This window comes from Lasiodiplodia theobromae (assembly GCF_012971845.1).
Source record: "Lasiodiplodia theobromae strain AM2As chromosome Unknown scaffold_1, whole genome shotgun sequence".
Classification (NCBI taxonomy): Eukaryota; Fungi; Ascomycota; class Dothideomycetes; order Botryosphaeriales; family Botryosphaeriaceae; genus Lasiodiplodia; species Lasiodiplodia theobromae.
In genome coordinates, this window is record NW_023336399.1 from 1,608,510 (window position 1) to 1,633,756 (window position 25,247).

Here is a 25,247-nt window from a genome sequence, read left to right on the forward strand (position 1 = left end):
CGTTCCCCCTAATGCATTTACAGGCTGTATCTGAACTCGAGATTTTCTTTATCCGTTAGATCTAGGAATTCGACATTTTCCCGGTGGCTGATAGCCAAACGATCCCGCCTTCTATTCTCCCAGATATAATAAAACCGCAGGATGACGACTACGATGATTGAAAACACATCAGCCACAATGATTGCGATCTTGGCCGGCATGTACTCGGGTTTGTCCCCGTCGCGGAAGGTCAGAGGCCCGATAATGTTTCCGAGGCAGAAACTGATCAACAGCACGGCATTCATGGTGACCTTCTTGGTATGGCCGGCGACGTTGGCCGATACATAGGCGTACATGAGCGGCAAGCCGGCCACGATGCCGTTCATGATGTAAATACCGATTAGCCTACCGACCTTGTTATCGGCAGGCAGAAAGGCAATCTGCAAGAGAGGTCAGTGTCATGGAAGTCAGCAGACGCAACAGAAGCCGCACTCACCAAACATCCACCCAACACACCAGTTATCTGCGTTACGATGGCCGGCGGGCTCCTTTGGTTGAAGCGGTTTGCGGTATATGTGGCCAATAAAATTGAAACGATGATGACGGCACCAGCGGGGATACTCAACAGAGCGGTCGTCTTGCTATCATAGCCGAAGCCCTTGATGATGGTGGCCTGGAAGCTGCTAGTGGCGGCGTTAGGTATGTTGCTAGCGACAGTGGCGAGGGCGATCATCCAGGTCTGCGGATCAGCAAAGCACTCGCGCGCCTGGGCCGGCTTGAAGCGCACGTTCTCGATGCCCGTCTGGTTGACGCGCAGCCGCTCGACGGCCCACAGCTTTTCGGCGTGCGTCAGGCGCGCGCAGGTCATGGGATTGTCGGGCAGCAGCAGCACGACGAGCACGCCAACCGCCACCGTGACCAGCCCGACGACCAGGAACATGATCTGCCAGCTGTTGAAGGTCGGCGACGAGTAGTGCTGGAAGCCGAAGGACACCAGCGCGCCGATGACGGTGCCCACGCCGGTGCCCAGGTACCACAGCCCGACCCGCCACGGCTGCTCGTCGCGCTTCTTGTACCACATGCCCGTCACCAGGATCAGCGCCGGTGCCACGGCGCTCTCGAAGACGCCGAGCAGCACGCGCGTGGCCACCAGTGTGCCGTACGTCTTGCACGCCGCCGTCGCCGCCACTGCCACGCCCCACAGCGTGACCATGGCGCCCAGATACTTGGCCGTCGGCAGCCGCTGCATGGCGTAGCCGTGCGGGAACTCGAATGCTAGGTACGAGGCGTAGAAGATCCAGGCTAGCGTCGAAAACTGGTCCGTGTTGATGGCTGCGTCCTCGTAGAGACCCATGACGGCGGCGTAATTGACTGAGGTCTGGTATTAGCGTCGATGAATTCCATGTAGAAACTGGTGAGCTGTACTCAACGTCTTGTCCAGGTACTGCAGGCAGTAGCAGCACCACATGAGTGGAATGATCATCCAATCGATCTTTCGCACCAGCGCTTTTTCGTCAATAACATCGGAGAGTTCGCCAGCATTCGTGGCCTCGGCGGCGAGGAACTTGAGTGCCTCGTCGCCATCTCCTTTGGCGACGGCGGCTTTGATCTTGTCGTCATCTTGCACGGAATGCGCTTCGACATCTTGTTTGGAGTCTGAGACCATGGTAGCCCGGATCCGAGCACAGAATAGAAGAAAGAGTATATCAATCGGATGCGATAAGAGCAATGGTGCGTCAAGACCTCTAATATGATCACTGATATTATTTTGAACCTCACTTGTCCCGCTTCAACCCCAGTATTTTCTCCCCACTTATGTCCGCGGATGTGGGTACTTGGGTGTTGTGCCAGATATCTTATCAGAAGCTCGCGCCTTTCGTCATGGATGCTTGTCTTATCGCATGAGCGCGGGGCAACCATTGAACAGCCGAAGTACGCATGTAGACAAAAAGCGCCACAATGGTTGGCAGAAACCCTGAGCCGTCTGGGCCATATGAAAGTTACACTCTTCATTTGCGGGCAAGTGAGGCAAATATCAGGACGTTAGAACAAGTGGTAAATTCAAGTTTCTTTACAAACATCAGCTACCCATGATATGATCAAAAAAAAAAAAAACGAATTCACGCTAACCTGCGGCTGCGGAGCACTGTAGATCTCCACCACGTTATCAGGATATCCTGGGGCTGGGGAAAGATGCTGAAGTGGAGACTCGAAGCACCTTTTCGCTTATCTGACCCGAACGAGAAGGTGCTTATTAGTCCATGTTCGGTCCGCGGTGGCAAACTCGTGGCCGAACAAGCAGTATCGGAGGTGATCAAGTGTTTTATGCATACAGCATTGCCACTACAAGTGCATGGTATTCTTTCTAGACAAAACAATAATCTATGGGAAATACACCGCAACGCCGCTTGACTGAAGTACCTCGACCAAATGTTGAGTGTGTTCGAGCTCGAGTGGAAGGCGGCTCGTTGATGAGCTGTGAGAACCAATGGAGATGTGAACCTCACTAAGCTGGGGACAGCAGAAATGCTTGTGCTGGGCCAGTTCAGCAATGTACGCAACCAACTCTTTCGTTTCGGAGCTTGGCTGCATGCTGTCCCAGTCGCCCCACCAGAAATCGCGGTCCAATTTCAGCACGAGGGCCTGAATGCTGCGAGGTAAACGCGTGTGGAGTGGCGGAGCATGGTCGTAAGAGTCTGGTGTTTGAGAGTCATCGGTGTCAGAAAATTCCATGAACATGGCCAGTGGGACACTGAGGCGGGAGAGCCTGGTGAATGATAGGAAGCCATCATCCTGGAGCGGTGCGCCTAGCCACCCACCACCATGATCGAAAATATCGACGTTCAAGTCTTGAAGGCAATGCTCGATGGGCGACAGAGCCTTCCGTATATTGAGGAAACTGATGGAGCCAGAGTCAAAAGCATATCGATTCAACCCATCTGCCAAGTCCATCCCAAAATCAAGGACCTGAAGGTCTTTGGGCCAACTTAGGAGGTGTGCGATCTCTGGGCTTACAGGCCCACATTGGACGAACCTCAGGTCCGTAACATTGGATGTCCCGGGCTGGCGGCAATGCTCGGGGACGGTGCAGTTCAGACGAAGCATTTGAAGCAGCCCCACGTGTCTGAGGGACGGAATTTGAAACAGCCTCAGCAACTTCGCAAAGTCGGGTTCATTGTAAAGGCAGTCGGTAATAGGTATATCCAAAGAATTCAGGCGGTCCACACCGAATGGAACGAGCGAGTCTAGGCGTGGAATTGACAGGTGGAGGTTTTGGAGTACAGCCGACTCGGCCAGCAAGTTCGCCGTCTCTTTCACCAGCTCATTGAGTTGAAGCTCGTCATTTGTTTCGAAGCGCTCCGGCTCCTTCCAGCAGTAAGGGGTGCCGTTGGTAGTCCAACGCAGTCGCACGTTTTGGACTGCCGACCGCCACCCCGGCCAGACGGAGAGAGACTGCCGAAACATTCCTAATTTGCAAATTCGTGTCCCAGAGCGCCTCACATTGTGTCTGCTGCCGTGGGCAAAGTAGAGTGAGCGGTAAAGATGTTTGCGGGCCTCTTCATGGCAGCCATGGGAAACGAGTGCGAGACTTTTCAGAGTCTCCGGTGGACAGTATCGCATGATATTTGCCCACAGTTCCACGGGGAACATTGGCACGCGATCGCGAGTCATGTTCATAGCTGGAGAGCGGAAAGTATGAAAAGAGAGTTCAAGTGGACGTTCGGGGTTCAGAGACAAGAGAACCGAAGGCTAGCGCGAAGAACAGCAGGGCCTTGAGACAGGGGACTGACTAAGCTCCCTCAAAATAGATGATCTTTCACAATATTTGCGAGAAATTATTCAACTTGTGTGGGCACTTGAAGCTACCATCCGGACGCATATATATAATTGTTAATTCGGCATTCATAGCTTCAACTGCCCATGACATGGGGGAAAACAAAACCACGCTAGCCTTCAGCTTCGCGCTAAGGCCGAAAGCAGAAAAGCCGCCCATCACAAGCATCACTTTTGATGAAGATGAAGTTACTTATTCCTTGTCGCCAACTCCCGGCTCGTCCAGAGCTACCACCTCGATCTCTACCCTCATGTCGTCCTCGCCAAGCCGAGTAACACCGACGCAAGTCCAGATGGGACGGTGATTTGGCATCCACTTCTTAAAGTTGCGAACCATTGCCTCCAAAGCCTCATTGTTGAGCGGCACATGGTAAGAGTTGACGCGGAAGACCTGAGACCAGCCTTTTCCGCCGGCATCTCGTAGGTTCAGGTCGACGTTCTTGAATGCTTGATCGATCTGGGCGTTGATCTCCTTGTAGAAAACCTTGGTTTCGGGATCCCATCCACCTGTTCATGTCAACAGCTGTACCTCTGGCGGAAATGCTTCGACGTACCTTGGCCAGCGCATTCAATTCGGTTGCCTACGCGGACGGCCTGGCTGTAGTAGAAGGATTCGGCGGCGGCTTTTCCCCACCCTTCATAAGTGTAGTACTTGAGGCCTGACATGATTGCTGAAAATCCGAGGTGGTTTGAGAGACAGAAAGAGGATTGATTCTTTTCCACCATGGGCGATGGTTGTTCAAATAGTAAAAGTCACGTGATAAGAGACCAAGGGCGGAATATATATTCCTCTTCCGGCTGAGAGAGCTGATGACAAACCTACCACCACTCAACCCGCAGAGTTCCGCTTGAAAAGCTAATTCCTGGGCCTGTAACGTCACAGTACCACGTTTTCTTACGTTTTCCTGCTTCTTCAACACCTCGTGGTTCGGCTCTGTTGTCTTACCCGACGATTAACGGAACCGCTCTTCTCGCGACATCAATGGCTCCAGAGCAGCTGCTAAATGCACAGCATCAATCAGGCACTGCTACGGCATCTAGGACAGTTAGGAGAAAATACACGTCCAAGGCCTGCGAAGAATGCCGGCGTCGACGGGCAAAGGTAGGGTCGAGCATGGCCCGATACGGTGTAATCTTTCAATGCTGACCCTGGCTAGTGTGACGGTAAAAGACCAACCTGTTCTCGATGCACAGACCGGAAGATCGACTGCCGTTATCGCTTCGAGGAAGATGGGCGCCGCCCGGCCCCCAAGTCATACGTCCAGCTTCTCCGGAACCGAATCGAAGTCCTGGAACGAGTCCTGCGCTCACACGGCATTGACTTCGATGCCGAGGTAGCACGGCTCGCCGCAGAGGATGACACCTCGCAGACAATCCAGGCATCCGCTTCCACTTTGCCCCAAAGCCAGAGCTCGGCCGAGTTTGAAGAGCTTTGTGTAGCATTCGAGGGGGCCCTTTCCTTTGACGAGTCTTTGAATTTCGATCAGGATGGCGAGCTTCGCTACTTTGGACCCACAAGTGGCCGCCTCGACTTCCACCCTTGCGGATACAAAGGCACCGATTTTCCAAGCGATATACCGCAGCCTTTGCCGCACGACATCCAGCCAACCACTCTCACCCCACCCTTCGAAGAAGACCCAATTGTGCCGGAACATGTCAGAGAAGAACTCATCGACCATTACTTCCTCTATGACCAACCTTGGCTTCAAGTGGTGAATGAGGCCCTCTTCCGAGAAAGCTACCGCAGCGGTGGCCGCTTCTGCACCCCATTGCTGCTGAATTGCATCCTCGCCCTCGGGTCCAGGTTTACCGAAAGACCGGACCTGCGTTCAGATCCGGACGACTCCAACACGGCGGGAATCGTGTTTCTCGACAAGGCGAAAGTGCTGCTATCACTTGACATGAAACGGCCGAGCACCACAACACTTCAGTCCCTTTGCCTCATATCAACCATGTGCTTTGTAAGTAGAAGGGCAGGATCATGAGCAGCGAGAACTGACTGACGCAGGCAATCGGAGCTGATGCCGCTGGATGGCTCCATAGCGGCATGGCCATGCGTTTAGCTCTGGACATGGGAATGAACCTGGACTCGGACCTGCTGGCTCGTTCCGAACTCATGTCCGCAGAAGAAGCAGATTTGAGACGACAGATATATTGGTCACTATACTGTGATGATAAGCTGGCGGCAAGCTACACCGGTCGGGTTTGTACCATGTTGGTGAGTTTCTGTTCTATCTCGTTGTTCAGCGCACTGTCACTGATGCATTGGATAAGGATGCTCAGGGTGTCGTCAAAATCCCGTCAAACTCAAAGCCACCTCTGACTGCTCTCATTTCACTGTCTCGTATCTTGGAGAAGATCCTCATGGGCTTGTACGTTACCCTGCACTGGAGTCAAGGAAGTTTTGTTAACTTTCAGCAGATACGCCCCGAAACCTGCATTGAAGGGTCAACAGAAGGCCCAGTTCCTTTCATGCTGCATTTTGGAACTGAAAAACTGGTTCTACGATCTTCCGAGCGAAATGCGCATCGACAGGCTCTCAGAAAAACGCGCCCCGCAAGTCTACACGACGCACATGGTCTACCACACCTCGTTCATCCTCCTCATGAAACCCTTCCTGGCCAAGGATCAACCGGAAGAAGCCCAAAGCGCCGAGCGCAGCGACATGGCCAAAAAGGCCGCTGCCATCTGCCACGAGGCCAGCCGGCAGATGATCCTCGTCGCCCGCAAGTACCAACACCTGTACGGCAGCTTTCGCAAGAGCCCGGTGACGGCCACGCACTGCTCCCTCTCAGCCGCCCTGACCCTGATGCACATATCGAAGCTGAACGGAGAAGAAGTGCCCAAGGCCAACAGCAAGCACGCGCGAATGATCGAGGCCTGTCTCGAGGTTCTGCAGGAGCTGTCTACTTCATGGGATATCGCGAGGCGGCTTAGAGAGAACCTCGTGAAGCTTTACGAGCAGTTCTGCGGCAGCGAGGGATCCCTCAACCAAGCAGCCCAGAGTGGCGCGTCGGGCAATGTTGAGAAAACGATTGACCATGTTTCACAGCTTACGAGTCCGGCCGCCGACGACGCGTTGCCGTTCTTCTTGGAAGGGCCGTCCACCGAAGTTGGCGGCTATAACGCTTTGGGAGACTTCACAGAGGACATGCTATTGGATGAGTCTTTGTGGGGAACTGCAGGCCAAGACCTTACGTTTGACCCTCTACAGAGCGAATACATGGGTACCAGTTCTCTTGACCGCTGGCGCTTTGACGACATATGGTAGAATGCACTTCTGCATGAGGAACGGGACATTAGAAGGCGGTGATTATGTACGGGATAATACTAAACTATTTACAACTCCAGTCTAACCCTCAGCTTCTCTAAACGATGCGTGAATACAAAAGTTACATAGTTGAATACAGAAGGAAATTTTTCTCGACAACTACTGAGTATGAACACTCATCCGACAATGTCAATTTGTAAATTCGGACAAACGTTCACCGCTGTACAAGGAGCATTTACTCCATCATGGCCTTGAACTCCTCGGCCATGTCGTTCACCAGCTGCTCGGCCTTCGCGAGATCCAGCAGCTCGACGTTGCAAAAGACGCCCATGTCCAATCTTCCTCCCCTGGTGGTCGCTTCGACATCGAGAGAATGCTGCAAAAAAACGCATGTTAGCAGACTGCACAAAAAAAAAAAAAAAAAGGCGCGCGCTTAGGTGCGAGATCCAAACTTACCAGGTAAGCGTCACCAACCACGTTGTTCTTCAACTCGGCCGGCACCTCAAAGGGCCCGTCCTCGCTCTTCTCCACCCTGCTCCATCCACCCTTCATCTCCTCGTTCTCCACCTCCCGCACCTTTACACCAGCCTCGCTCTTGCCCGCCGCCTCTTCGCCCGATTCCGGCAGCTTCAAGAAGTTCACAAACGAATCCACCTTCACGCCCGTCCAGCGCTCAATCTGCCACAGCCCGGCCCCGGCGTTCTCCACGCTGCCGATGCTCCTCAGATCCTCCTGAACCTCCCTCGCGATCTCAAAGACGCTCCTCCGACCGAGCGGTCCGCGCACGCGCAGCGGCACGAGGTTGACCGTGGGCGCCGCGACCTCTGCGAGGCCGTCGATGGCGTGCGAGCGGTTGGCGAGCCAGATGCCGAACACGACGCCCTGGTCGCCGCCATCGTCGTGGGTGCCCGCGAGGCCGGCGTAGAGCCGTGCGTACGCGGCCAGGAAGAGGGACTGCACGTTGAGGCCCTGCTTCATCGCGGCCGCCTCCAGCGCGGCGACCGAGTCGCAGATGTCGGGCTTGAACACGCTGACGCGGCCCGGGCGTGCGGATCGGGGCTGTTGCAGCAACTTGACAGCCGGCGCGGCGTCCTTGAGGTAGCTTGACCAGAAGGCCTCTGCCTTTGATGCGGCGTCGGCGGATGCTGACGCGGCGATGAGCGCAGGGAAGGCCGCTGGAGGGTTCGGCTTCGCGGACGGCTGGTTGCACAGGGCTTCGTATTGCTGCATCAGGATGGGGAGGCTGACGCCGTCATAAAGCGCGTGGTGGAGCTTGACGGTGAGCAGCCAGCCGTCGTGCTGCTTGTTGGCAACAAGTTTGGCAAAGGGCTGCCTGATGTTTGATGGCATCGGCTCCCAGCTCTGCAGCGGCTCACGCTCTCCCTCTGAGTGGCGGCCCAGCACATTCTTGAATTTCTGTGAAACCTTGCGAATCAACGACCTGGTTCTGGAGGAGCTTCGCTTCTTCTGAAGCTTCTTGGGGCTCGAAGTTGGAGTGTGGGCGTTGATTGCCTGGAACCCTTGCTCAGCCTGCTTCAAGACAACCTGGATGAACGGTGTCTCCTTGTTTCCAGTGGCAACCAGCATTGTTCGGAGGATGGGGTTGGCGGAAACAAGGGCAGCCCATGCCTCGCGGAGACGTTCCTCGTCAACAGTGTCCTTGATGTGATACTTGAAACTGGGGAACAGGAGAGATCCTTCGGTTTTCTGCCAGACAGACAGCATGAATGTCTGGCCGGAAGTGGCTGGGGTGACTTGTTCGACGTCCTCAGGTGAGATCTTGGCATCGTTCAAGAGACCTTCCACGTTCAGCGGGTGGAGGATACCTGTCAAAACCTTGGCCGGGTCGGCGTCAGGCGCCGTGGTAGCACTCGATTTCCGACTCTCAACGATCTGAGCCATCTTTTCAACCGTAGCCGCGCGCAGCATCTCGCTAACACTGAGCTTGATCGACTTCTTCTTAAGCAGCGAGGATACCTTGATAGCGCTGATTGAGTCTAGACCCAAGTGGAATATCGTCAGATCCTTTGTGATGTCCAGTTCCGGAACCTTTGAGACTGCGGAGAGAACCTCGCGGATCATTTTTTCGGACTCGGTCCACTCCGTCGAAGCACTAGTGCCATTGGTCAGGGCTCTGTCCTCTTCGGCATCACTATTCTCGGCAGACTGGTCCCTGAACGGAGGTAGGCCGCAAACCGAAGCGCCGTCATCGCCGTATGAAACGACGCCAGCATCGGGAGAAGAAATGATGCTCTTCATGACGGCATCAACGCGGTTGAGAAGCTGTTGGGAGCCTTCTTCATCAAACACGTTCGACTTGCACGCCGTGCGCCAGACGAGATTGTCTCCTACGGCCTCCATTTCGACAGCCACAGGATATTCGACATCAGCGGCGCCTCCAACAGACTCGTACGGTGCCTCGGAGGCTCCTTGGTCGTCGTCGCCGGGTCGAGTTTGGAAGATGAATAGCGTGTCGAAGAGAGACTTGCCGTTGGTCTCTGCTGCGGCCTTAGCCTTACGGAGTGGGTAGTGCTGGAACTGTCTCATGGTGCTGATGTTCTCTTGCATATACCTCAGCATATCCTTCCTCGTGCCATGGATGATGGATCTGACTGCCACGGTATTCATCGTCGGGAACATGACATCTTCCGCTTCATGACTGTCTCTTCCCGATAGGACCACGCCGAAAACGAGATCCAGTCTGCCGAGGTAAGATGACAGAACAAGCGACCAGCAGGTCTGACCAAGAGCTTGCAGAGTGATGCCGGCATTCTTGCAGAAGGCACGGAGCGTTTCAACAGAGACGGATCCAGTGTGCTCCTTCCGGTGAACCTGTAGTCCGGTGCTGAGATCTTGCACGCGACCTTCTGACAGAAGTCCGCTCGGTGCTCCACCGAGGAAGTCGCGCCAGAAAGTCGCAGCTTTCTCTCCCGACGCATTAAGGATGTCCTCTAGAACATGGTCGTACGCAGGTCGGACATGGACGTCACCGGCATATGCAGCCTGCACGTCGTTGTGAAGGAGCCCCAGAGACCAGCCATCGTACAGAGCGTGCGCGATGGATAGAACAAGGTAGACGTCGGACTTGCACCGGATGATGTTGACTTGGAACAGGTCTGCTTTGCCACCATGTTCAGCAGTTTGGGACCTGATCCTATTCACTATGGTGTCAATGTCATCAGGTGAAGCGGCCTCGATTTCTCCAACGACGAAACCTTGGGGTTTGCGGACAACCTGCGCGAATGACATGTCGAGGTCAGGGTCGTCCACTTCTTCAAAGGTCGTGCGAAGAACAGCTGAACTGCGGTACACGCCGACCCACGCCTGTTTCATCTTCTCGATATCCACACTTGGCGCGAGTTTCAAGACGTCATGATTGAAGTAGTGATGGAACTCTGAGGACAACATCTCGGCGACCATGGCTTCTTGCAGAGGAGTAGCTGGCAAGATCCGCTCCACGTTCTCCAAGTATTTGCCACCAGCATTCCGGAAATGCTCTGTAAGCTTGGCTTGCTGAGAGTCGAGAGTGGCTCCTGGAGTTACGGCTTGGCTATCGGCAGTCTTCTCGGTGACCTCGTTGGCCATCCTTGGGATCGTCAAGCTACGCATGATCTGACTGACAGGCAGGTTGATTCCGCTCTTCTTCAGTCTTGAAGAGAGCTTGATGGCATCTATACTGTCCAAGCCGAGCTCGAAGATGGTCATGTGCTCATCTACCTCGGACGGCTCGATTCCTGCAAGAGTCGCAATCTCTTCCTGAAGGCGACGGGCAACAGGCGTCCATTCAAAACCTTCGACACCGTTCAGGTGGCCGTTTGCGTGTCCGTTGACACCGTTGGCGTAGGCTGGGCTGACTGAGTGGATCTCACCGACAGTGCCCGAAACGAGCGCCTCGGGGTTTTCGAGCAGATTTTGAAGAGCAGCCCGGAACTCGCTCAGGAGGGCGACCAATGCCTCGCGATCGGCAATATGCCCTTGAGCTACGATTGTCAAGCCCAACGATCCATTTTGCTTTTGCTCCACTTCAAGTGCAAGCGGGTAATCGGCTTCGGGCTGATCCTCCAACAATGACCACAAAGACTTGTCAGGTTCACCATCCTCAAGCTCCTTCTGGAAGACGAAGAGAGTGTCGAACAGAGGCTCGCTGGGGGCCCGCTTACTCCACTTCATGATGTCGCGAAGTGGGGTATGCTGATATGGAAGGGCAGAAGTATTGAACTCATGACATCTGCGCACGACCTGGGACCATGTGTCGTCCTGGGTAAAGTTGATATGGAAGGGAATCGTGTTGAACATGGGTCCGATGGTGCGGTCAGCTCCCTCAAAGTCGATTGACCTGCCAGAGACGACCATACCAAGTGTGACGGCGCCATCAAAGTGTTTCTGAAGAACAGATGTCCAGCAAGCTTGTACCAATGCTTGGTGCGTCACATCGAGTTTCCTCCTGGTACTTTCAAACGAGTCCAAAGCTTCCAGGGTTCCACTGACGGTGATGTCCTGGTCTTGAGGGGAGGAGGTAAGGCCACGCATGATGCAACTTCGAGCTGTGGACAGATGGGCAGTCCAGAATGACTTGGCTTCAGGCATGCTCCTCAGGGGGCCGTAAGGCAGTACCTCTAAGAAAGCAGGCCCAAAGTCGACTTGTTGGCTTCCCTTGTATTCAGCCTCGACTGCTTGGAGAAGCATTGGAAGACTGGCACCGTCGTACAAAACGTGCATAATGTGGACCGACAGAATCTTCTTCCCAGGAGAGACAGTTGTGACAAGTTCGAAAGGTCTCATAAGCTTGTCTCTATTTTGCGACCACCACTTGAGCTTTCGCGTGTCGAGATACTCTTCAACTTCCTCGGGATTTGTCACTGACGTCTCAACCCAAGGTAGTGGCTGATCACGGAGAACAACCTGGATGTAGCCGTTATCCGTGGGAATGAACCGGGCACGCAGAATTTGGATCGATCTGTACGCTTTCTCCCAAGCGGCCTGCAACTTGGACAGGTCAACATCTGGAGAAAGTTCAAACCTGAAAGTCGCAAAGTAGACTGGTTTATCGCTTTCCAGTGAGCGAGAGATGATACCTTGCTGGAGCGGGGAGCAAGGGGCGATGCCTTCAATCGCATTCTGCTGCACACCAAGCGACCGGGATGCGATCGCCTTATATTGATGCTGGCACGCAGAAATCGTCTGTTTGGCTGCTTGAATAGAGGCTCGGTCCGCTCCAGAATCCTTCGAGGAGAGAGCCTTAGCAAGGCGACTAAGGACAGGATTCTTCATGACAACTGATGCCTGAGCGTTGCGGAAACCGGCCTTCCTCAGCGCACCGGCGAAGCCGATGACGGAAATCGAGTCGAGACCAAGCTCAAAGATGCTAGAGCTCCTCGAGATGTCGCTGCCATCAACCGACGCCATTGAAGCGAGTACCTCGGCAACCTTCTTCTCATCGGCAGTAGAAATAGCACCACCGTCTCCCGATGATGTTGAGATAGACTGAAGTTGCTCGGGACTAAGTTCGGAGTAGAGCTGCTTGAGGTGCTTGCCATCGGCCTTGTTGTTCGGAGAGAGCGGCATTGACGTAAGAGGGATGAAGTGAGTAGGAACCATGTAAGCTGAAAGCTTCGACCGGCATGCTTCTGCAGCCACCTGCATGGCCTCTTTTCCACCCTGGCTCACGGCAGGTTTTTGCTTCTTGACAAGTGTCGACTTGGTCACAATGAAGCTGACAAGCTGGTCCTTTTGTTGCTTGGGATGTTTCAGCACCAGGGTAGCAACATCCAAAACCTCGGCTTCCGACTGATTGATGACGCTGTTGATCTCGCCTATCTCCAAGCGCTGACCGCGGAGCTTGACTTGGTCATCCGCACGTCCCAGGAAATCGAATGATCCGTCGTGCAGGATACGAACCAAGTCGCCGGTGCGGTAAACCTTCTCGCCAAACTCGTCCAGATACGGGAACTTCTCATTGGTGAGGTCTGGACGGTTAAGGTATCCTTTGCCAACCAGCTTTCCGGAAACGCAGAGCTCACCGACCGCACCTCGCATGACCGGAATACTTGTGTTGGGCCTGAAGACGAAGGACCCAACATTGTCGAATTGAGGGCCAATGTTAGAAGGTTTGCCGTTGGCCGGAACGCGAGGGAACATGGTCACACCGATGGTTGCTTCTGTAGGGCCGTAACCATTGTGGATTACCTCGTATTTGCCAAAGTCATCAAGGATCTCCTGTTTCAACGCCTCGCCACCAGTAATGAAGACACCCTTCAGAAGGGTTGGCACCTGGTCCGGTGTCAACTGCTTGGCCAAACTGGGCGTCAGGTCAATGTGAGTAATGCCGAGGGCAGTGATAGAGCCAGCAAGGTCCTCGAAAATCAAATCTCTTGGTGCAGAAACGAGCCTAATGCCTTCAGACCAGGTCCAGTATTGTTCGAGGACTGAAACGTCGAAATGGAAAGAAGCAAACTGGAGCCATTTTGAGTCTGAATCCCAACGCGGGTAGAAGAGCCTCGAGAAAGCTAACATAGCCTGTACGGCATTCTCGTGGGTAAGCTCGCATCCTTTGGGTGTTCCCGTAGTCCCGGAAGTGTAGAGGCAGTAGCTGAGGTCCTGAGGGGTGATGGATCTTGACAGTTCAGGCTTTCCGGCCGAGAGCTTTGAGTAGTCGACTTCATCGAGATTGATGATCGGCACGCTGACCTGGCCCTGTAGAGGTTCCGTCTGGCTCTTCATCGACACAACCATGGACGCCTTCGAATCATGAGTAATAAATGCTTTGCGCGCGACGGGTGCTCCGGGGTCCAAAGCAACGTAGGCACATCCCGCTTTCAGGATACCCAGAATACCGAAAGAGGCTTCAGGGCACTTGTCGAAACAGATCGCCACTAAACCACCTGGCTCGACGCCGTTACTCTTCAGGAGGTTGGCAATCTTGTTACCCTCTTCGTCCAGTTCCTTGTAGGTCCAGCATCGACTGGTGACCTTCATATCCTCAATCTCCGTTGCGAACTCGAAGGCAATCTTGTCAGGGTGCTGGCGGGCACTCCTTTCGACGAATTCGTGGAGAAGGCTGACGTCTGTCTGAATCTCGCGCTCTTTGGGAGGTGTGATGGAGAGAAGCTCTTGCGACTTTTGGAAGGCATCGTCCACCTGTCCGTCAGGGTGAAAGATGAGGTCAACCAATATCTGGTCTAGCTGATCGAGCATCACCTTTGCCTGCTCCTCGGGAAGGCGATCTGACCTGTAAGTGATTCTCAACTCGAGCTGGTCTCCATCAGTAGGCTCAAGCTCAATGGACACAGCGGCATCGACGGTTGCATCTTCATCAACCAGCTTCCAGTGAGTTTTCCTGCCGCTTCCGCTTGAGAGCTTCTGATAGGCAAATATGGTGTCAAATAGAGCCTCGTCCGGATGGCCCGTCCAGCGCTGAATCTTTGTGAGAGGCGTGAACTGGTGCTTGCGGACAGTAGTGGTGAATGCCATCATGCTATTGAGAAGAGCACGGTTGCTCGGGTTATTACGAGCAGGCAATGGAACAGTGGTGATGCATGGGAAAGCAATATCATCAGCGCTCTCGTCATTCCGACCGGAGAAGACGACACCGAAAGTCGCAGCATCCTCCCCAATGTACGCCGAAAGGAGGCGAGTCCAAGCAGCTTGGCCGGCAGCTTGAACAGTGATTCCGGTCTTGCGACAGCCCGCCTCGAGTTGAGTTTGACTTTGAGAGCAGGTTTTGGACGAGACCAAAGTCGGACCTTCTTTGACACGGAGCGGGGTCATACTGGGGAAAGCGTTGACAAAGATGTCATTTCCCTTCTCTTCCCAGAATTGCTTGCGTTCTTCGCTTTCATCACTGCTTGAAAGGAGGATGGAGCTCAGGATGGGTTGGAATGGCTTGGGTGCAGGCACCTTCCCGTCAAGACAAAAGGCCGTGACCTCGTCGAGAAGAATGCGCAAGCTGAGGGCATCATACAAAGAGTGTAGGATGGAGATATGGAGAGAGACTCCGTCCGTGGAATCGATCAAGAGCGCACGGAAAGCATTCTTGTGGAGGCCACGCAAGATATCCCGCCGGGAATCTTCTCGCCATTCTAGAACCTTTGCCTCAACGGATTCAGACTCCTCCATCGTAGATACTGGCGCAAGGGAAGCGTCATGTGCGTACGTGACCAAAGCGAATGGTGACTGAGTACTATTGACATGCACAAATCCAGACCGCAGGATCTCGTGCTTCTCGTAAAGCAAGCGCAAGGCCTGCTCCAAGGAGTCCAGGCTGATGTTTTCAAACCTGTATTGCATGTAATTGAGGTACATCTTGCCCTCGGAGTGGAGGAATTGCGAGATCATGCCGGCCTGTAGTGGAGTACACGGGTGGACGGCGGCAATATCGTCAGCGTTGATTCCAAGGTCTCGAGAGATATCCTGCAGGTGACGCTCCTCGAAGCCCTTGAAGTCGAACTTCTGCTCGTTCGATACGTGAGATCCTCCGCTTTGCAGAAGCAGCGCGAGCTCCGCGCAGGTTGGGCGATCAAGGACGTCTGATGCGGTGACCTTGAAGCCCCTCTTCCTCAGCCGGGCCGCGACCTGCACGGCGCTGATACTGTCGAGACCGAGTTGGTATATGGTTGTCTGCAAGCCAATGCTTCCAGGTGCAACCTTCGACAGGCTTGCCAGTGCCTCCCTGATTTCGAGCTCAGTGGGAGTCCAGTCGCGCTCATCATGGACTTCAGCGGTCTCCTGCCTTGCCTCCTCAGAATCCTGGAAGATTGTCTTGAGAGTCCGCTTGTCCACCTTCCCGGCGGCAGAAAGTGGGATGCGATCGACCAAGATAAGGAAGTTTGGCACCATGTAGGACGGTAGCTTGTCCGCGGCGGATTTCCTGGCTTTGTTCTTGATCTCATCGGCGTCGAGGTTGTCCTTGTCCGACCCCACCGCCAAGAAAGCCACAATCTGATCCTTGGAAGACTCGGAGGCCTTGAGGACCTGCGTAGAGACAGTGGTAATGGCATCGTGAGAGTCTCGCAGAACAGCGCTGATTTCGCCAAGCTCAACACGAAGACCACGAATTTTGACTTGATCATCGGCACGTCCAACGAACTCAAAGGTCCCGTTTCCGAGCATTCGAACCACATCTCCCGATTTGTAGAAGCGCTGGCCGTGGCAGGAAACAAACCGCGTTTGAGTCATTTCGTGGTTGGCATGGTACTCGCGAGCCACTTGAGAGCCACCAATGTACAGCTCACCAACGCCGAACACGGGCAGGGTAGAGAGGCCGTCCCGAGACTGCACGATGAAACTTGTGGTAGGGAATGGTTTTCCGATAACAGCCGACTTGATATCCTTCGATACGGGGAAAATGGTAACACAGAAAGCAGCTTCGGTAGGGCCGTAGGAGTTGACGAGCTTTCCAGCCCATCGATCCACAAGCTCCTGCGGCATCGCCTCTCCAATGCAATACAGATATTGCAGGGTCGGAACAGCGTCTTGTGGCAAGCTCAGAGCGACCGAGGGGGTTAGATCGGCCAACGTAACCTGCATTGAATCTATTATTCCGGGCGTATCATTGAGCATCATTGGTTGCTCAGCGGCGCAAAGAGTGAAGCCGAAGGACCAAGCGAGGAAGCAGTCGTAGTAACACATGTCGAACGTAGTCGCAGCAAACTGAAGGAGGCGGGACTCCGGGCTCCATGGAATGATGGTCCGGGACGCTTCTACCGTTTGGATAGGATTGCGGTGCTCAACGCTCACTGCCTTTGGTGTTCCCGTCGAGCCCGAGGTATACAGCCTGTAGGCGAGATGATCTGGCCTTAGGCCTGTGACGTTCGGATTGTGCGTCGAGGAGGATCCGATTGTTTCGACAAACAAGATCTGGGTCTTTCCACACCAGTGCGTGTCTATCATTGCGTTCGATATGACCACCTTCGCACCGAGCTCTTGGAGCATGAATTGCTTCCGAGACACAGGAAGGTTGACATCGATTGGCGTGAATGCTGCTCCGGCCTTGAGCACTGCGAGGACACTGGCGTAGTAGTGTGGCGACTTCGGCATACAAATCGGAACGGCCTCGTCGAAACCCACACCGTATTGCAGGAGAGCGTGGGCAATTTGGTTCGAGATCTGGTTCAGTTCGTTGAAGGTCCATCGGCCACGGCTTCCATCTGCATGTTGGAAATCCAATGCCAGCGCGTGGGGAATTTCCTCGGCATTCCGTTCAAACGCTGAATGGAGTAATGGCCCAGCGGGAGGCTCGATGGTCTTGAAATCAAGGTTACTCGTGGAAAGGAGACCCTCAGGAAGATGCGTGGCATCGAAATGGTGCGCGGATGGGTCCTGAGTGCACGCCTTCAACGTTGCAGCGTACGTGTCGTGGATCACACGAATGTCCTCCTTCGCGATAAACGCTCTACAAATGCGGCCTTTAGTCAATGATTCATGGGACCACTGTAGATTGACTTACTCATGGAAATGCAGAACGAGTGCGAGGGTATCATTGCGACGATCGGGAACAAGCTCACAAACAAGAGGAAACTGTGATAATCAGCTCCAGCTCCATCGTGGAAGGTTGTATGACTTACATCCATCTCTCCGGAATCTTCCTCTAAAGACCAGATGTTTTCATCCAGGCTGTAGATGGACTGCTGAAGAATGAAAAGGGTATCAAAAAGACGTGTGCCATCGCCACTGAACTTGGCCTGGATGCGTCGAAGAGGCGTCAGCTGGTAAGGTAAAGAATCCGCATTAAAAGAAGAAAGGTATGTAAGTAAATCGCAGTTCTTGCTCTTTGCAGAAAGATCCACTCTGACCGGCAGAGTGTTGAAACACGGCGCAACAAGTCTATCGAGACCATCTATAGGGAGAGTCCGTCCGCTGACAACATTGCCGAAGCAAACGTCGCTCTCACCAGTGTACAGAGACAAAATCTTTGCCCATGCAGCTTGGCACAAGGCTAAAAGAGTGCAAGAGAGTTTCCGACAATCAGACTCGAGAGTGCTGAGTGAGAGCGGCAGATTTTCCACAAAGACGGACCGTCGGGTTCTGGTCTTTCGGGCGGCAGCAGAAAGACCAGTAAGGTCCGGGAAAGAAGTTGGTTCGAGACTCTGGAGGCGACCAGACCAGAATGCGTCAGTCTCCTCCGATCGGACTTGGATCATCTCAGCCAGGAATTGGTCGAAAGACGAAACCGGTGGCAGGTCGTTGCCACGATACATCTTCTCCACCTCTGTCATTAATTGACCCATGGCTGCGCCATCATATAGGGCATGATGGCAGCAGAAGAGCAGGTGGCTGGAGTTTTCTGTCTGTATCGTTGCAAACCGAAGCGGAGGTTGTGTGGATTCAGCCATGGATGCGACAATCGATTCCACGTATTCGTTTATTCTGGCATCAAGCTCGGCGTCATTTGCATCGATCTCGTCCCAGTGAGGCGCACTTTCCTCAAGAACAACCTGTGCAAAAGCATATCGATGGTCTTCTGTGGCGATGAAGCAGGTCCTGAGAATTTCATGCCGTTTGCACATGGCAGTCCAGCATTCCCGCAGGCGAGCGTGATCCCCTTGGACTTTGAAAACCATCTTGTTGAGATACGTAGCTGTCTCAGAAGCCCCTCCAGCCGAAAGCATGGCCTCCTGCAGAGGACTGCACGGCAGGATTTTGGAGACACGGATCTTCTCGTCGCTAAACGCGGACAGAATTTGTTCCCGAGTAGAATCACTGAAAACGGTGGTCGGGTCCACAGCTTGAGGCCGAACATCGGAACCCGAAGTCTTTTCCGAAATGAACCTCGCCAAGCGCACGATAGTTGCATTCTGAAGGATGGCTGAGACTGGAATACGTGGTAAGTTGGCTTCCTTGAGTCCGTTAGACAGAGAGATAGCCGAGATTGAATCCAACCCATAGGCAAAGAATGAAGCCTGCCTCTTGATCTCATCCGTTGGCATCTTTAGAACGCTGGCAAGGATGTTGGCGATCGCACTCTCAAGTTCGGACCAGTCGCCGGTTTCGTCAAGCTCCTCGGACTTTCGTGAGACCAAATCGATATAATCCGGCGTCAGTTGCTCGTACAGAGCTGTAAGCTTGCGTTTGTCCGTCTTGCCTTGAGTGGTCATTGGGATGGATGTGACAGGAACAAGAGCGTTGGGCAGCATATAGGCTGGGAGCTTGTTTGCTAAGTTGCTGAAAACCTCGGCTACAGTCTTTTGCGTCTTGTCCTCAATAGGCACAACTTGAGTGTCCGGAGAAGAGAAGCCAAGAGGCACCCAGAAAGACACCAGCTGCTGAGCAGTTCGATTCTGAATACCCATTAGGAGAGTGACGCAGTCTGTGACCGATGCCGAGTCGAGGATGCAACTGTTGATCTCTCCAAGTTCTATCCGCTGACCGCGTAGCTTGACCTGATCGTCCGACCGACCAGTGAACAGGATTGATCCATCGGGGCAGAGGCGGCCCATGTCTCCGGATCTGTAGATCCGACCCCACGTGGGATGGTCAATGATCTTTTTCGCGGTAAGTTCGGGCATATTGAGGTAGCCGCGGAAGACCTGATCTCCACCAAAGCACAGCTCGCCAACGCCACCTCTGGGAATGAGAATGTCCCTAGTCTCATCCATAACAAAGGCAGAGGTATTAGTGAATGGGGCACCAATGTTGTTGATCAAGTCATCCTCGGTGACCCTGGGCCTGACCGTGCAGATGTTCGTTGTTTCAGATGGACCATAGCCTTGATAAAGACCCTTGCCCGCCCAGGTTCTTTTCACGTGCTCAGTGACAGCCTCACCCGCTGTGACAAGGAACTTGACATTTGGAACATTGTCTGGGTTCACCAATGCTGCCACCGTCGGTGTGAAGCTGAGATGAGTGATGCCCATTTGGCGAATTGCAAGTTCCATGTCCTGGAAGAGCTCATCCTTCGTGCCAGAGCAAAGGCACATGCCTGCGTACCACGAAAAGAATATTTCGAAGACGGAGACATCGAACGCCTGAGAGCAAGATTGGAGAAGCCGAGAACCCTCAGGGCAGGGATATATCTCCGAAAGAACTTTCAGATTGCTCACGAGATTGTCTTGTGTGACAAGAACTCCCTTAGGTGTACCTGTGCTACCGGAAGTGAACACTGCGTACGCCACACGAGATCCATCGTAGGGCACGTTTGGATTCTCGGTGCTGAAACCATCGAGGTTGACTTTGTCCACGTCCAAAACATCACGCTCTCCAAGTGAACGGATATCGGCAAGGCAGTCGCTCCTTGTTAGGCAGATGCGTACTTTTGCCTCATGAAGGATAAATCGAATTCGCTCAAGAGGTGTCTCCGGAGTGATGGGAACGTATCCGGACCCAACTTTCAAGGTTGCAAGGATCGAGACGTATAGATCGGTTGACTTTTCCATGCAGATGCAGACGAGCTCTTCAGGTCCGACGCCGTGAGAGAGGAGAAGACCTGCAAGCTGGTTCGCTCTCTCATTGAGTTGTCTGTAAGACATCGTTTGCGTCTGGATGCCACCTTCAGTGATATTACTGCTGAAGGCAATTGCTGGAGCATCTGGACATTGCTCGGCCTTGGTTTCCACAGCGTGGCTGGGTCCTTCCAGAATTTCCTCATGTTTGAAGTCGGCATTTTCAATTGACAGTACAGAGTGATCCATGCGTTGGATTGACTGAGCAAGCTCCATGTCAACATTCTGTGAGAAGAAGCCAACAAGCTGTTCGATTTGCGATATTATGATGTCAACTTGAGCCTTCGGCAGAACAGCAGGGTCGTAAGTTGCCTTGGAGACAACACCAGTTGCGCGGGGCTCAAACTCTAGGGTCAACCTAAACTCGAGCTGGTCTGCGCCATCGACTTGTGAGACCAGGCTGTCCTTGTTTTCGCTGCTTTGCAACGATTCTTGCCATACAAAGAGCATATCGAAAAGCGGACTTCCAGGTGCCAGACCGCAGGCTTTCTTGACGTCGCGCAGCGGCAACTCACAGTGGCTGAGCATCGCACGATTGAGCTCATGGATTTGAAGAAGTAGGTCCTTGACCGTGCGAGAACGAGAAACGTCCAACCGGAGAGGCAGGGTGGCGATGCAAGGCCCAATGATTTCTTCAATCCCGGAGACAGGAATGGTTCGACCAGAAGTAACGGTTCCGAAGGTAATGTCGTTATTGTTGAAGTAGAAACTTGCAAGGACCGCAAGAGCCGCTTGGAAGAACACCTGGGTATTAACTTTGATTGTGCTGGCTTGGTGCCTCAGATGTTCAAGAGGTGTGGACAGAGCACGCCCCGTGACAGCAAGAGTGTTTGCATGCACGTTCCTGCCATTGAAATTGGGAATTGGAGCATACGTGTAGCTCTCCAACTGCTTCTTCCAATAATTAAGCGAAGGTTCGAGATCAGTCGCCGATGTGGTAGCAAAGTGGACAGCTACATCACGGAATTGAGGTCTCGCCGGGATCTCGCCGCCGGAAATGAGAGTATTCAAGTCAAACACAATCAGATCCATAGACCATCCATCGTAGAGGGCATGTGGAATCTGGCAGAGAATCCTGGGGCGACTGGTCGAGGTCAAAATTTGGAACTTGAGCGGCCTTAGCAAAGACTCGGGTGAGCTGAGCTCGTAGTTCTTTTCAAATTCATCGACTTCAACCATCTGGCTGTCGGAAAGCGCCGACCAGATGATCTGCGCATATGAATGCGTCGAACCTGTCAGGCTACAGAAGCCGGAGCGCAGAATGTTGTTCTTTTTTGCCAGCTCTGTCAACCAACCCTTGAGCTGGGATGCGCTGCACTCTTGATGAATTTCAAGCTCAACCCAGTTACAGTACGCCCGTGGGTTGATGGAAGTCTCGGCAAGCATAGCGGCTTGCAAAGGTGTGCATCCAAGAACATCTTCGACGTCAGAGATGTGGCGGCGAACCTCGTTCAGATTCAAGACGGCTTGCTTAAGGTCCTTGAACGTGTCATTTGAGGAGCTCGAGAGTCCTGTCGCGATGCTACGATCTTTGAGCAGTAATCTGAGAGACTGAGCGTCGCGTGCAGATAGTACATCAACAGCACCAAGCGAATAATCCGACAACCGCAATGCCGAAGCTACCCGTATCGCCTTCAATGAGTCAAGGCCGAGGGCAGCAAGGTTGCTTGTTGGATGTACCGTCTCTTGGAGGACACTAGTGAGTATAGTGCAAATGCGTCGTTCAGTCTCGTCTGCATGTTCAGTTCGCACAGGGCGCTCAGTGCCTTGTTGGTCCCTGTAGCTAGCCTCGAGCGTTTTGCGGTCAACCTTGCCAGAGGGCAATCGAGGGATGTCATCCAATATGACGACATCTCCAGGCACCATGAACGCTGGAAGCCAACGCTTGGATTCTTCAATGACCTGTTGAGCGGTGAGGCTGAGATCTTGCGCAAGAACAAAAGCGACGAGAATGCCCGAAATGACACTAGCGGTAACACTGCGGCATCCTTTAATGTTTGTCAGGGCTTGCTCCACTTCTCCAAGTTCGACGCGTTGGCCTCGTAGTTTCACTTGGCCGGAAGAGATACGGCCCAAGCACTCCAGGGTACCGTCGGGCAACAACCTTGCCTTATCTCCCGTTCGGTACAAGCGCCCGTACTCCGGGTGATCGACGAAAGCTGCAGCCGTCTGCTCGGGCCGGTTGAGATAGCCGACGGCAAGTTGGTGACCGCCGACGGCAAGCTCACCAACCTGACCAATGGGAAGAATTTCCAATGGGGCGGGTATGGATTGATCTTCGGGCGGGGGAGCGACGATGAAGGCTGAAACGGTGTCTAGTGGGACTCCGATATTGCCCACCTTAGATTGCGCGCTAAAGCTTGGTTGGAGGGTGCAGTGTATGGCAGCTTCCGTGGGGCCATACATGCCCCACAGGATGCTTGGCCGCCCTTCATTGCCGCCGAACTCCTGCACGATCTGGGTACTCAGCATTTCGCCGATCGTAAGGAGAAGTTTCAGTTTCGGGACAGCACTGCGCGTCTGCAGCAGGGTCCCTGCAACGGTGGGGGTAAGTTCAGCGCCATCCACCTCCAGCGTTCTCATGGCTGCCGGGAGATCATTAAGTAGAACTGTGCGGTCGCACGTGACAAGTGTGCAACCTCTGAATAAGGGAAAAAAGATTTCGAAGACCGACACGTCGAAGGTGGGTGCGGCGAATTGAAGGAAGCGCGAGAATGAAGGTATGTGGCGATCGTGGGCCAGCAGACTCTGAGTGGCAGCGGAATGCGAAACGCCGACTCCTTTCGGAGTGCCGGTCGAGCCCGAGGTGTACATGACATAGGCAAGGTCTTCCGGACTGGGGTCTGGGAAATCCGCGCAATCTGCCGAGTCCAGATTGGAACAGCCGTCTTCTAACAGCAAAACATGAACATTGCTGGCTGGGGGTATCTTATCGCGAAGTGAAGGAGTGGTGATGACGAGCCTTGCGGAAACATCCTGGATGATGAACTTCACACGTTCTGGGGGCGCATCTAAGTTTAGGGGGCAAAACGCGCCTCCTGCCTTCAGGATGGCAAGCTGGGCGACGTAGAGCTCCGGAGACTGTGGTACAAGCAAGGGCACCACGGGGTGTGGCCTCGACGGAGTCAAGTGGGAGAGAATTATGCTCGCCAGCGACGTCGTCAGGCGGTCTAGGGCGGAGTAGGACAGCTCGGCGCGCTTCCCATCGGCACCGAGATAGTCAATGGCGGGCCTCGCGGAGTGGTCCGTCCATTGCACCAGGTGATGAAGCAACCGTGGGCCTTCCAGCGCCGCCGGGTGCGGGTTGAGGACTGACAGAGAGACAGGCGGCGAGCTTTCGCTCGAAGCGTGTGCCTGGGCGATGCAGCGTCTCAGCTGCGACGCCATGTGGCGGAGGTGGTGGACGGGCAGATAAGCCGAGGAGATGAGGCGTCCCCAGGCCGCGTCACGGTCGTATTGGAAAGTAAGGGCCTGCGGCGGGTGGGCCGAAGGAGTCTGTCGGAGCGTCAGAGGAGAATTTGCGGAGAAGGGGCGGGCTGGGCAACATACCGAGTTGATGCAGACTCGAGTGACGTTGGCGAGGTCCGACGCGGGCTGCGGCGGCGCGAGTGTTGAGATGGTAGCGCCAACCTCGACCGCAGCGTCGTCGACCAGGAAGCGCACTGCATCTGCGCCAGTGTATGCGCGCAGCAACGCAGCCCACGCGCGCAGAATTACCTCGTCTTGCAGCTGGGGAAGGCCCGCGAGAATCTCTTCTGCGCGGGCTGCGCCAGCATGCGCAGGCAACTGCGTGGAGTGAAGATTGGGGAAGGCCGTGAGGTCCATGGCTTGCGCAGTCACCGCACGAATTAGGAAATTAGAGACAGACTGGCGGGAGGAACGGCGCGTTCAAGTGGTACAAGTATAGAGACGGGCGGCCGACGGGATAGTGGGATCAGCGAATCACGGCCCAGGGATCTCAGCGGTGCATAATTTGCGGCCACAGGCGATGTATAATGAGGGCGCTGGCGGCCGCGTCCATGGCGCCCAGGCGTGCCGGATGCTGAGGAGAGCGGGCGCGTGAAGTCGTGGTCGATGACGATGCTCGCCGTGGCCCATGCCGTGCTGGGGCCCACGCCCGCTAGGGTCGGCCGCCGCGGGGCCACCGCCCGCGCTCTGTCCTCGCTCCGCCTCGCACTGCATCGCCCGCTCTCTCGTCTCGTCTCGTCGCCGCACCCTCGCTTTGGGACGCCGTTTCTGCCGTGGCCTCCCGGTGACACCTCCGCACGCCATCATCATGCAGGCTTCCTCTCTAGGAATTGGTCCGCCGCTCTTGCATGCCCGCCGACATGGTCCGCCATCGGAGCGCCCACGCGAGCAGCCCCGGCACGCGGGCACCCAACCTGCGGGCACCAAACGCCGCAGTGGATCATGTGTGTCAACGGAAATCTCATCTGATCATCAGATAATTCGACCATCGGGCTAACGTAGCATGCAAAATCTTCCACGAGCTTGGCGCCCGGAAACACGGCCCCAAAAGGCTTAACTGCAGCCTCTTTTGCCCTAGGCCGAGTCCAGCAGGCGGATCTGATAAGCCCCACACTGCAGGGGTCGCGCCGCTGGCGCCGGCCCTTACGTGCGTGCGCGGTCCGCTGGCGTCGATTCGCACCTCCATGCACACCAGCTCGTACAGTGCCGCCCGATGGCGAGCCCTGCATCCCGGCCCAGTCGGCGAGCCGTGGACTGTC

The 25,247-nt window shown here is 54.4% G+C and overlaps 5 protein-coding genes across 5 annotated transcripts; 1 reads left to right on the plus strand and 4 right to left on the minus strand.

Annotated features, from left to right (window-relative positions):
• Positions 1 to 17: 17 nt before the first annotated feature.
• Positions 18 to 1,645, minus strand: LTHEOB_492 (MFS transporter; the record flags this gene model as incomplete). The annotated part of the gene is made up of 3 exons (XM_035514007.1): positions 18 to 419; positions 476 to 1,350; positions 1,405 to 1,645. The coding sequence occupies 3 exons, from the start codon at positions 1,643 to 1,645 to the stop codon at positions 18 to 20; spliced, it is 1,518 nt and encodes a 505-aa protein (XP_035372494.1).
• A 716-nt stretch (positions 1,646 to 2,361) lies between these two features.
• Positions 2,362 to 3,444, minus strand: LTHEOB_493 (F-box domain cyclin-containing protein; the record flags this gene model as incomplete). Its single annotated transcript, XM_035514018.1, has 1 exon — positions 2,362 to 3,444. The coding sequence occupies one exon, from the start codon at positions 3,442 to 3,444 to the stop codon at positions 2,362 to 2,364; it is 1,083 nt and encodes a 360-aa protein (XP_035372495.1).
• A 562-nt stretch (positions 3,445 to 4,006) lies between these two features.
• LTHEOB_494 (L-psp endoribonuclease family protein) lies at positions 4,007 to 4,479 on the minus strand (the record flags this gene model as incomplete). The annotated part of the gene is made up of 2 exons (XM_035514029.1): positions 4,007 to 4,320; positions 4,368 to 4,479. 2 exons carry the CDS (start codon positions 4,477 to 4,479, stop codon positions 4,007 to 4,009), a joined length of 426 nt encoding a protein of 141 aa, XP_035372496.1.
• A 316-nt stretch (positions 4,480 to 4,795) lies between these two features.
• Positions 4,796 to 7,084, plus strand: LTHEOB_495 (Zn(II)2Cys6 transcription factor; the record flags this gene model as incomplete). The annotated part of the gene is made up of 5 exons (XM_035514040.1): positions 4,796 to 4,901; positions 5,008 to 5,774; positions 5,822 to 6,031; positions 6,097 to 6,185; positions 6,235 to 7,084. 5 exons carry the CDS (start codon positions 4,796 to 4,798, stop codon positions 7,082 to 7,084), a joined length of 2,022 nt encoding a protein of 673 aa, XP_035372497.1.
• Positions 7,085 to 7,319: 235 nt separating this feature from the next.
• LTHEOB_496 (Nonribosomal peptide synthetase 2) lies at positions 7,320 to 24,345 on the minus strand (the record flags this gene model as incomplete). The annotated part of the gene is made up of 6 exons (XM_035514051.1): positions 7,320 to 7,460; positions 7,541 to 17,474; positions 17,529 to 17,599; positions 17,647 to 17,763; positions 18,214 to 24,015; positions 24,070 to 24,345. The coding sequence occupies 6 exons, from the start codon at positions 24,343 to 24,345 to the stop codon at positions 7,320 to 7,322; spliced, it is 16,341 nt and encodes a 5,446-aa protein (XP_035372498.1).
• Between the last annotated feature and the right edge of the window lie 902 nt (positions 24,346 to 25,247).